Raw genomic sequence first — 13,227 nt, 5'->3', positions numbered from 1 at the left:
ATACATTAAATCAATAAAGAAAACATTAGGTCATTACGCACACTACCGTGTATTTGACACAACACATACATAAAAATATACTCTTTGTTTAATGTCAATTGGGAAACTTTTGTTATTGTTTAAAGTCTGTGGTCGAATTGAAAATAGATTAATATTGTTTGTCATTAATATTATTGATCTATAGCGCAGTTTTGGCGAATACTGTGATAATATTATCGAAATATAAAAGTGTTTCACAATAGAACCATAATAAAGTTTAAACTTATAATTTCAATTAATTATAGTCGAATTTCGACTACTGCGGGGCCACTAGTAAATGTAATTTTATATTGTTTATTAAAAGGCGTTTGCGATTCGCTTTTGCTGGAGTTAGGGCGTTATGTGAACTTGCACGGATAAGCACAGCCGTCTTAGCTGTTTCTATAGTGAAGCACTTATGCGTTCCAGTTTGTAGAATAAGTGATTAAGCTTATACAATAAAATTGATACTTTTATCTCAAGCCTCAAGGTAATTTTCGGTATTTACGCTACGATTGCAATTAGCTTGGTTAACTATTAAAGAACACGTTGGTCGTGAACTCATTGGCAGTTTGCTATTGCATTATAAATATCTAGTGTGAAGCCTTATCTACTTATCCTTACCTTATCTACTTTCCTTAGAAAAAAGAGAAATTGAAATGAAAAATTACATTTTATAAGTTTTTCCTATATTATATAGCTATGCATCTTATTGTTTAAGAATTAAGACTATTTTAATATCGATCTGATAGGCTAAGTTTAACGGTGTCAAAGGTCATGTCACGCTAGGTGACATTCGTATAACTTTATTTTATTACATTCAATAATCGACCTTAACTCCATTCTCGAACGATTTTCGTCGACATTGCCTTCTTAGCTGCACGGTGCAATAGAGAGAGAATCCTGTTTAATACTTATTAACCAATATTCTTAACCTTTTTATTTGTTACCTTCATATTATTATTATGTTCATATTAAAGCTCTCATTATAAGATTACTAACGACCATTACCATTTTAATTTAAACAGTATGAGTTTCATGATTAGTCACCAGCCTTACAATTGACGTTATACGAAATTAGTTGAAGTCCATTGACTGTACCTATTAACTCTGATAAAAATCACGTATTACATATAAAAATCCTTTTTGAGTGAGTATAATTGAAATGAGTACAACTGAAGCCTTATCGCTTCGAGCGATTTCTATTAAGCGACCTTGCATAGAAGCGGAATAGTTTGTATAACGAGGATCGATTAAAACGATTTTTTTTATTTTTTTTATTTTTTTTTATTGCGTAGATGGGTGGACGAGCTCACAGCCCACCTGATGTTAAGTGGTTACTGGAGCCCATAGACATCTACAACGTAGACGCGCCACCCACCTTGAGATACAAGCTCTAAAATCTCAGTATAGTTACAACGGCTACCCCACCCTTCAAACCGAAACGCATTACTGCTTCACGGCAGAAATAAGCAGGGCGGTGGTACCCATCCGCGCGGACTCACAAGAGGTCCTACCACCAGTATAAACGGTTTTACGGTTAGTCCTACAGCTTTTTTTTCCTACCTATTCTAGTAACCTCAAGGGTATATTCTAAGTTCGCCGAACTAGTAGGTGAGCTCACGGGCCTCAAGCCTGACGACGTTGCTAACACGAACCCCTGCAAGAGCCGTGGCTACAATTAAAAACTATAAATTTTTATCACTGCAACCCGAAGAAAATAGCAAAAATACCAGTAAGGTATATTTTTAAGAAAAGAGATGTGGTTTTTTTTATCCTACTTATGCTGATAGCCTTGAGAAGCTATTTCAGCTTCAGCCTAACGTGTGTTGCTTAAAGAGTGTTGCAAGAGCCGTGCTTCGCAGAATTTACCACCGGATCCAAAACGCGACCCACTGAGAAGATTCGGCGAGAAACTCAGTGGGCTGTGTCTGTGGGTTAATTTACTCGCCGAGCCCTTTATCGCAAGCGACGGGTTCGACAAGAACGATGACCGCAAGCCATTATCCAAATATCCCTTTACAATATCGATGTTTTTGAATACCTACAGCTTTCGTGGCCACGGAAAACTAGATAATATAATCACTTCCAATATATGAAAAAGATCGTAGCGTCGAGCGAGCTAATTGTCGAAAATTGTTAATCGATACGATATTTAAAAGACGAGCGATTTTTTTGTTGTGCTACTTAAAAGCAGCTGAACAATCAGAAACTAAACTAAATAAGTGTGCATTAATATTGATGACGTGTCTACGTTTTGTCTCATTTCTGAGAATACTCAAATTTGTTTGCTTTTTTTTTCAGAACGCGTCGCAGTCGAAAAAGAAGGAAGCTAATGAGAAACTTCGAGCACAAAAGACGGTCTCGGCATTTGATCCACGGCCCTGCCACAGAGCCGGATTGTCCAGGCCTCGCGCGGAGGTACCACGAGTGCAATACTGCGGTAGGTGCATTTCAGTAAACCTCATTAGCGGTACTGTCACGGTGAATTAAGAATGATTCATTCGGCACGCTTTTGATATTAGGCTAACAATATTTGGATACTATAAATTCGAATTCTGGAATTATGGAATATTGATAACGTGAGCGTATCAGAGCGTAGCTAGTTTTTAATTGCACATGTTTTTCAAATGCTAGGTGTCCCTCCCAAATTCCGTATTTAGGGATTGCATTTGTAATTCTCGCCAAAATACGAAGAAGGAGTCACTCGTGTGCGTAATAAATGAAAGGTTAAAGTATTTTTAATACGCTTTTATTAGCTTCAGACGTATGTATGTTAGTATGTATGTTTGTAACGGAATCTTTGAACATGATTTTGATCCCCTTCAAAACGTCGGATTAACTCTTTTAGTTTAAAAAAACTGCCTTTTTACAATAAAATCATTTTTTCTTACACTATTTTTAATTCAAATTTATTAAAATTTATTTTCTATTTTTTAGTTGGATTTTCTATAAAAGCAGTTTTTTTTTTTTGTTCATTTATTATTTTTGTTAGTTTTTTTTCTTTTACAGCCATGCTCGGGACCACAACGAGACGTTCGAGCCGAGCAATGCGCTGTCTACGATCGCAGACCGTTCCGAGGTCGATTCTATACTTGGGTGCCATATGTCGATGGTAAGAATTGTTTTTCATTGCTTTATCGAATACGTCGCTACATCAAGGTGGGTACCAGACCAAATACACATAGCAACGCAAATTGCGCCCGCCAAATTGAAACATGAGGTGGAAATCTCAAATCGTGCTGCGTAACGGCTGTTTTTCAAACCGGAATTTTGGAATACTGGTGGTAGGACCTCTTGTGAGTCCGTTCGGGTAGGTACCACCGCCCCGCCTATTTCTGCCGTGAAGCAGTAATGCGTTTCGGTTTGAAGGGTAGGTCAGCCGTTGGAACTATACTGAGACCTTACAACTTATATCTCAAGGTGGGTGGCGCATTTACATTGTAGATGTCTATGGGCTCCAGTAACCACTTAGCCAGGTGGGCTGTGAGCTCGTCCACCTATCTAAGCAATAAAAAAAATAAAAAAATATATCGCAGAACAAATTTGTGAATATTGTACATTTTTTTGTATGTAGCGGAATCTTTGGACGTCATTTCCACTGATTTAAATACCTCCGGTTAACTAATAAGCGACCGGTCTAACAGTCTGAACTGTATCAACAGGATAAGAAAATATGAAATCGGTTGTCACTTCGGCGTAGAATTTAGGCGCGTTTTTGTTTTGTTTCTAATCTATTATATTATTTAATAGCGCGCGGGCTCCGGCTCCGCTCGGGTCTTTAACAAAAATTTCAACGATATTTGACGTTGTTTAATTTTTTTAAACAAAAGAACACTTATTGCGGCGTAACTATAATAGTTAGACATATGCTGCCGGGACGCTTTTTGTAAATAATAATGTTTTCTACAAAGTCCTAGTACATTATTTTATTTTATCATAAATAGTTTTCGCAGGGCACGCGATGTGAAGAATGTTGTAGGTAATTTTTTTACACCTTGGGTTACATTATTGGAGTTTTATTAAGGATCCCTAATTTTCTTCAAAAAAGATTATAGCCTATGTCACTCGGGAATAGTATAGCTTCCAAACAGTGAAAGAATTTTTTAAATCCGTTCAGTAGTTTCGGAGCCTATTCAATACAAACAAACAAACAAATCTTTCCTATTTATAATATTAGTATAGATGATAATTAAATATTTCTATCTAATTGAATCTAGCATGTACCTATTAATATCTGGCAATTATTATTTTAGGAGACGCGCCATGTACCTTGAATTGTAGACCTCGTGGCCAGCAGTTCTACGCTTCTCTCGCTCTAGTTGCTGACGGCACCCCGTGTACTAAGCCAGGCTTTAGAGCAATATGTGTACAGGGATCATGCAAGGTAAGTGATTTTTCCTATAATTTGACCTATCATACACGAAATATAAGAACATTAAAATTCCCTAATTTAATTTTATTAGACACACTAACATCAGTGACCTTTTATCAATATAGTGACACCAAATAACTTATATTTCATGCCGTTGACACCAACTACACATAAAAGCGATAGGAAAATAGTATACAGAGATAAATTGTTACTTAAACTTTATCATTTGTTATCACCTACCTATAAGTGTAAGAGCTTAAGTATAAATAAATTAAATTACTTCCAAATTTAATTTAAGTCTCATAATATCACACTAGCGTCTTGTAATTTTTTAAGCTAGCGCCATCTATTGGTGACTAATAAAACGTATATTTCTCGATTTGCGCCATCTATCATCGAATAGAAAAAATACACTGGCTTAAAATTTGGACTGCATAACATTCATTGTCTCTTATAAATTGAGGTTTTTTTTTCAAAGTTACGTTTCGATGACCGTTATTTGCGCACCGTCTAACAAGTAGTTTAAAAGCAACATTTGTTTGAATCACTTCATTACCCCCTTCCATATTATTAATAATACAAAAACATTAAACAAAAATAGGCCCGAAAATGGCTAACCACAATGACAAAGGAAATAACTGGTCCCAATTCGAAATATAATATTTCTATTGTTATATTGTATTGCATGTAGTATTGTAAATATTTATAGCAAGACAATAAATATCCAATAACGTTTTTGTCTCTATTTAGAGCAGCAATAGGTAAATTGATACCTATCCTATAAATAGTCGCATTTGTAATACAATAATTAAAATTCAATTTGCAATTAAAACTATTTTACAAATTGAATACCGCGTTTCTTAATGTCTGTTAACTTGTCGAATACTTTCCGTCACGGACGACTAGGGGTCGTAATTTCAATATAAAATTATTTTTTGACTTTCACGCTTAACTTCACACAGATTAACTAATAGGTTTTTATTTTTTATTTTTTTAATTAACTATAATATATCTTGAGGTCTAGAAGTGTGTTGCCAGTACAACAACTTCACGCAAAAGGAGTTTTAATTAGGTCGCGAAAACCTTATAAAGTACTAAATTGAAAATCGCTCAAATCTGGAATATCCGCCCGTATTCCTCTTCAGTAAAAATTATGTTTGCAAAACTATCAACTGTGTATTTCGTTCGTCGCAGACGTTTCTAAAATATATCGGCGGTTTATACTTATATCAGCAAAGTGAAGGATTCCTCCCTTGGGCAGCCGATATAAGATATGCTGTGGTTTGGTTTGAGCGCGTAATCAGACTTCAATCATTTATTTAAAAACATATTTTTTTATTAAATTTATAATTCATCTAGTCAACGTAATTTTTGGCGGTAGGACTGTTGTATGCCCGCCCGACTAATACAATTCTAACTATTAATGTCGCGATGCATTCGATTTCACGGTTAGCACAACTGTATTATATAATTATTATATCGTCAATAATGTGCATGTACCTAAAACAAGCTGCCTGACATAGCTACCTGATCTACTTTCAACTGACATTGTATTATTAGGTAGATCAAACATACATATAATAAGTGACGTCACTTCAAATATAAGTTACAATAAGTCATATAGGTTATATAATATGCCTTATATGATTAAAATTAATTTAAAAATATGAACATAGATTGAACATTAATAGTTATCATTGAACTATATGAAAAAGGGTGGGAAGTATGATTTGAACAGATTACCACATTCATATTATTTAAAATCCAATAGACAACCATTCTCGTCTATCATCCAGCCCATTCTCGCCGAATCGTCTCAGTAGGTCAGCATTCCGATCTGGTGGTAGATTTAGCGAGGCACTGCTAGGACTAGCGTTAGCAATTCTCTCAGAATAGCTCCTTAGGCTAGCGATTAGTTAGGGAAAAGAATAATTAAAATGTATTGTAATATAGACCGCAGTAGACCCGGTGTTAAAAATAATTATTGTATAGGAATGTATGTATACATAATAAAAACCTACAAGTGTTGGATATGCGGTATTTAACTCGACACTATTATGTCTCTCAAATACATATAAGTATGTCCAATATAACCACTTAACACTAGATGATTCTTAAACTCGTCGGCACATGAATGCAAATGCAAAAATCTGACTCGTGACTACATTTAAAGCATTACATTTCAATGCAATTATTGCAGAAGACTCGATTAAATTTCACTGGTATAAAATTATAATTATATTTACTCATGTCCCCCACTAAGTTCGGCTCTGGTGTGCTCAAGCACCGTACTAATCTATCATCCGGTTTGCCACATAATACGATCGTCCGTTATCTATCCTAAGCTTTACTTTGTGTGGTTTTCTTTACAGTACAGAGCTTTGTACATGATTTTATATTCGCATTGGAAATACGTGATTGACTTTATATTGGGTATTGGACACTATTTTTCAATATTTGCCAACGAGTTTATAAATAATATTAAACATTTGTTCGAAAAATAAAATACAAAAAAAAAAAAATTAAAATAACGAGGCTTGGAAAGGGTTACAGAAAGCAATGCCTAACATAAGGACTCAATCGGTACTATGGCTTTTTTTTCCCTACCTAAGCTGATGGTCTTGAGAGACCATATCAGCATCACCGAACTAGGGTACTGCGGCGCTGATCTTCCGCCGGTACCTGCGGAGTGAAGGGCACACCAGCATCAGACCGACCTATCATTATGTATTTGAGTTCAGCAAATCATTTATTTATTTATTTATATTTATAAAGTATGTTTTCATTACGTACTCTCTTTTTTTAATTGTTATTGTACTCCATCTTCGAGACGATGAATTGCCAATGTTATGTACGCCATTATTGTCACTTGCATCAGGCCATAAATTAAATAGTTTAAGTTATTTTCAATGTTAAACGTTTGTGATGTGACAGTACTTTTTTAAATAAATAAATAAATACAACGCTTGTAGAATTCGAAATTAGACGAGCATATTTTCTCAAAGATCGTTATTTGGCTACAATTAAAAACTATAAATTTTTATCACTGCAACCCGAAGTAAATAGCAAAGATACCAGTAAGGTATATTTTTAACGCAAGAAGAGATGCGGTATCTACCGAACCTCCCTCTTGCAAGAGCGTAAAAGAGTTGTTACCGTCAATACAGTTACACTGAGAATCGAATCAACGTAAAATGAAAATTTCCATAAAAGAAATTCTATGAATTTAGAAAATAATATGCCAAGTTTCACAATGCAATGAATTATTTGACTACTAGGGGCTATGAACGGGACCAATCGCTATTGTCTTGATAGTAATTGTTGTCGATTTTCCATACATTTGAGACCAGTTTCTGCCGACCTCAATTGTAGAATCGTATTCAGAATTTATCCATATATTTAATTTGAACCGGATTAGACATGTTTTCTTACTTTTAAACTAGTCGTGAAAGTTTAAAATTCGTGGCTCACTTCAGTAGTAATGTAATTTTTGAGATGATTACTTCAAAACGTCGGATTTACTCGAAATTTGGCTTGCTTATCAAGAACCGATGACAATTCAATATTTTAAATAAATAGAACACAAAACTATAATTTGCGTAATCACTGGTGGTAGGACCTCTTGGGAGTCCGCACGGGTAGGTACCACCACCCCGCCTATTTCCGCCGTGAAACAGTAATGCGTTTCTTGAAATTATAAGTTTCAACATTATTATGGTCCTATTGTTACAGTTTTCGCCAAGACTACACTATAGACAAATACTCGTAATATTAAAGATAAACAATACTTACCTATTTTCAATTTGACTACAGACTTTAAGCAATAACAAAAGTTTGACAATACTTCAGTGCAATAAACAAAGAGTATATGTGTGTGTGGTGTCAAATACATGGTAGGTGTGCAATGTTTTCTTTATTGATTTAATGTATCTTTTATGCATTATTTCAAAAAAATATTAGCATTGTGCACTTCTTCTCTATATTCTCTATAAGTGTGGAAAATTTCATACCCCTCCGTCCGCGTAATTTTCGTAAAAAGGGATACAAAGTTTTTGCTTCACGTATTAGTATATAGATTATGAGTAAAAAGATATCAAAATGATATTCCTTCTACCCATAGGTATGTCAATAAAATATTTATAACTAATTGACATCAAGCACACTTTTTTTACAATAATTTTGTTTGCTATTTTTAGTTGGATTTTCTATAAAAGCGTGTATTTTAGTTTTTGAAACTATTATTTACTAGCGACCCGCCCTCGCTTCGCTTCGGAAACATTAAAACACACATGAAAAAAAAAAAAAAAAAAGTAGCCTATGTTCATCAGGGACAATGTCGGCTTCTAATGGAAAGGGAATTTTTCAAATCGGTCCAGTAGTTTCGGAGCCTATTCGAAACAAACAAACAAACAAATCTTTCCTCTTTATAATATTAGTATAGATAATTGCTTTTTAATAATAAAACATTTTTAGACAAAATGTGAAATTTTGTCCTGAATTGGTCTCTGATAATATTTGAAGGTGATTTGCATGAAATGCATATCGAAAGCAGGCTGTATATCATAAAATTGTCCCTTCGTGACTTGGTTTCAGACAATTGGACAGTCAATAGTCAATACGAATCCAACAATTCTCAATAATTGTGACCATTTAATTTTGAAATATTATCCTTTGATAATAAATCAAAATGCTTGTCACTTGTTTTTGAACCAATGTTAACTTTAGATCGTTTTGTAATTTTGGTATTCGTCACTTCCCTACAGCTGAGGTTTATTTATATATCTATTCGTTGTGATGTCCATGGACTACGAAAAACGTTTCATATAAATCGCCGAACCTATTAAATATATTTCCGATAATTTAGATTTGTACAAAGCTTTCTCCAACAATTCACAATAATTGTGACCATTTAGTTTTGAAATATTATCCTCTGATAATAAATCAAAATTCTTGTCACTTGTTTTTGAACCAATGTTAACTTTAGATCGTTTTGTAATTTTAATATTCGTCACTTTCCTGCAGCTGAGGTTTATTTATATATCTTTTCGTTGTGATGTCCATGGACTACGAAAACCGTTTCATATAAATCCCCGAACCTATTACATATATTTCCGATAATTTAAATTTGTACAAAGCTCTCATTGAAAACGCACTACATTACGTACCTAATGATCTACAGATGAACGATATTTAACGTACAAAATGGTCTTAGAAATAGGATTACTTACACTACGCTCTAACCTCATTTCAGTTCGTTTACACTTTAGTTTCAATCTACGTTGGAATCAGTTGATTAATTCAGCCTATTTTTACTGTTGATGGTTTTCTTTTTATGTTTTTCAACATTTCAAATACCACACAGTTTTCGTGGTCACGGACCAATGAGGTCACCGACCTGTATTGTACTAAATACGGACTTCTCACAGAAAGAAAGAAAAAAAATAAAGTACTTACTTCTGTTTTTTTTACAAACATCATTTGTAAATAGTATTGAGGCTTGTACTTGTTTAATAATTAGCAATTGATATCCGATAATTAGCTAGGAATAAATCACCGACCGACCTTCGGCGCGACAGTCAGGGGCGCCAACTAATCCATCACCGAGTCAGTAACGTTGTTTGACACGGGGCTTCATCTTCAACAGCAATAGTTATAAACTTCCTTATCCCTTATTGTATAAAAGTCCCATTGAGTTTCTCGGTGAATCTTATCAATGAATCGCGTTTCCGATCCGGTGGTAGATTCTGCGAAGCACTGCTCTTGCTAGGTCCAGTGTTAGCAACACCTCCGGTTTGAGTCGCAAAAGCTCACCTACACGCTAGGGTAACGTTGATATAGCCTATATGATATAGATATAGGTAGAGAAAAAAATGTACAGAAAAGCATAAGCCGTTGCGTTAATTAAAAATAATTTGACCACCATGATTTTGATGAAATTTACGTGCTGGCTCTAAATCAAATCGATTCTTAAGCAGTACACAAATTGTAACACTGCAATCAATGTAACAAGTACAATTTAAAAAAAAATCAATCGCTTTTTGTATAATTACGTACATAATAAAACTCGATGCTGTAAACATCGACGATTACATTCTATTTACAGAAAAAGTAAAACAAAATCAGGCGCAAGCTGGCAGACGAAAGGGTGACAACATAATGTAGCATCACTACAGTAAAAACAAAGAAACGCGGCTGCAGATGTGCCAGTTGATGGTACAGTCGAACAGACAAGCGAAACTTTACGATTTCATTGATTTGAAATTCCCACTGCGCTTGAGATAATGAAAATTTAATTTATTTTTTAATCAGATAAATTGTAAGACTTCCGAGTACTTATCAGATTAATATAGCTTTAAAAATTATATTACTTGTTTATTTTTAAATATTTTTTTCGTTATTGTACAGTATTTCCATTTTATCTTCGGCGATCAGTCTGAGGCTGTAAATCAATCAATACTTAATATAATTTATATTTATTATAAAGAGGAAAGATTTGTTTGTTTGTTTGTATTGAATAGGCTCCGAAACTACAGAACCGATTTGAAAAATTCTTTCACTGTTTGGAAGCTACAATATTTCCGAGTGACATAGACTATAATCTTTTTTGAAAAAAATTAGGGATCCTTAGTAAAGCTCCAATAATGTAACCCAAGGTGTAAAAAAATTACCTACAACATTCTTTACATCGCGTGCCCTGCGAAAACTATTGATCTATACTATAATATTATAAAGAGGAAAGATTTGTTTGTTTGTTTGTTTCGAATAGGCTCCGAAACTACTGGACCGATTTGAAAAAATCTTTTTCCATTAGAAGCCGACAGTTTCCCTGATGAACATAGGCTACTTTTAAAAAAAAATATATATTTTATTTTTTTGGTTTCATGTGTGTTTTAATGTTTCCGAAGCGAAGCGAGGGCGGGCCGCTAGTTATAGAATAAAATAATACTACGACTTTGTAGAACACATGGTCATTTACAAAAAGTGTCGTGACAGCATATGTCTAACTATTATAGTTATACCGCAATAAGTGTTCTTTTATTTAAAAAAATAAAACAACGTCCAAATATCGTTTAAATTTTTGTTAAAGAACCGAGCGGCGCCGGAGCGGGCCGCTAGTAAAAATATAAGCTCAAAATGAAGCCTTTCATTTTTATTATAGATTTTTGGTAATTCATAAAAAACTAGTAATGATAATCGAGACAAAATCTTACATTCCCGCAGAAGAAAGAGCAAATAGCCTGCATCTCCATACGGAAGCATTGAATGACAAATTAATTCCACAATAATGACAAGCCGGCGCTGGCATGGCACTGAGACCACAGAGCAACTAATCACAGCCCTACAGAGACCTGTTTAATTTCCATGGCATAATATGAATGCGGTTTAAGCGTCATGCGTCTTGATTGCGGGAAGTTTTTTTTTCTTTTTCAATGAACGTCCAAATCATTCCGCATTTGTGCATATGTAGTAAATTCATTTATCCTTCAAAATGCTACTATAACTCTTTGTTTGATAGTTTGCGTATGGTATTTTGTTTATTCCGCTTCCTTTCTTATTATTTTATTTAAAAGCATTGAAATTAATTCAATTTTTTTTTTAAATACTGTTTGCATACGTATTTAAACGTCTGCGACCTAACTTTGCACAATTGTTGCAAACGAATACACGATGATTCATTACGTTTTAAGAAATTATTAGGTTATTTCTAGGTCGATTTCTTAACGGCTTGTTTTTCATTTCATGTATATTATACATTTAGGCGCACCTTTTAATTATATTTAACGCTTTAAAAATAAGTGGATCAGGTTCAATTTTGATGTACTTTTCAAATTTTTTTTTTTGTCAATCACATGTACACACATATGAATTTGTAGATCTCATAGAAAATATATTCTACCCGTCACTTTTTAACAATTTAAATATTACGATCGATTCTTTAAAAGCAAATGTCTTTAGTAAGAATTCTAGAATATTCTGTGAAAGTAAACTTGCTATGTCCGCGGGGAAACTTAGAAAATTGTGTTAACATCGATTGCAATGCAATTTGTCTGATCACCGGCCACCAACATAAAAGTGGTTCTCTGTGTAATTGAAATACTAAAACTCGTTGCTTTAAATTAACTCAATTATCGCTAATAAGACATAGTGTTTATTTTAAATTTTTGTGATTTTGTCTAAGTTCTATTTTTAGATTTTAACAGTTTTTACTTTCACTTATACAGAACTATGGCATTCATATGACATAGTGAATTTGAAAAATCATGTCTTTGATGTTCACAACGGTTCATAAATCTGAGAGGAGAATCAGAATTTCACCGAGGAGCTGAGTTTTTCTCGAATTATTAATTTCGTAATAAAGGTACCAAGAGTCCGCTCAAAGCTTGTTAGAGAAAATTGTGTATACCTAAATAAATTTTTTTAAATTGACTATGTCAACTGCACAAGACCGTGTCATACTTAGTTGATCTACTGAATTAGTGAAATTCACGAAACTTACAAATGGTTTACAACACGAAATCCAGTTCTGTCTGCAGTTACGCAGGGCAACTTTTTGTTTTCCTATTTCGCTTTCATCTGGTGTATAATTTTCGTATCGTACACAACAGCACACAAGGGCTTTACCAGTCTCCTCAATAGATTAAATACTTTTAAAATATGATTTTGTAGCATTATCATTACCATCAATATGAATGTAAGTATACTCTCTTCTAGATAAGCGCATTTTATAGGATAACTGAGATCCTCTACTCTTACCCATGATTCTAAGATAGGATTAATACCGTCGCTTCAGATGTGCTACAAAGCGAAGTTGTGTTTTTATTTGAGAAGTTGAA

The 13,227-nt window shown here is 34.0% G+C and overlaps 1 protein-coding gene across 1 annotated transcript in view; it reads left to right on the top strand.

Annotated features, from left to right (window-relative positions):
* LOC114244941 (ADAMTS-like protein 4) overlaps positions 1-13,227 on the top strand; it is a 158,765-nt gene that overhangs the window by 84,760 nt on the left and 60,778 nt on the right. Inside the window, exons 5-7 of the mRNA XM_028176909.2 lie at positions 2,323-2,461; positions 3,031-3,133; positions 4,275-4,405. Coding sequence (XP_028032710.2) covers positions 2,323-2,461; positions 3,031-3,133; positions 4,275-4,405 — 373 coding nt within the window. The remainder of the gene's footprint in view (positions 1-2,322; positions 2,462-3,030; positions 3,134-4,274; positions 4,406-13,227) is intronic.

This window comes from Bombyx mandarina, chromosome 19 (assembly GCF_030267445.1).
Source record: "Bombyx mandarina strain Sakado chromosome 19, ASM3026744v2".
In the NCBI taxonomy this organism is placed as follows: Eukaryota; Metazoa; Arthropoda; class Insecta; order Lepidoptera; family Bombycidae; genus Bombyx; species Bombyx mandarina.
Note: the sequence above shows the minus strand (reverse complement) of the source record. Positions and strands in the feature narration are given on the sequence as shown.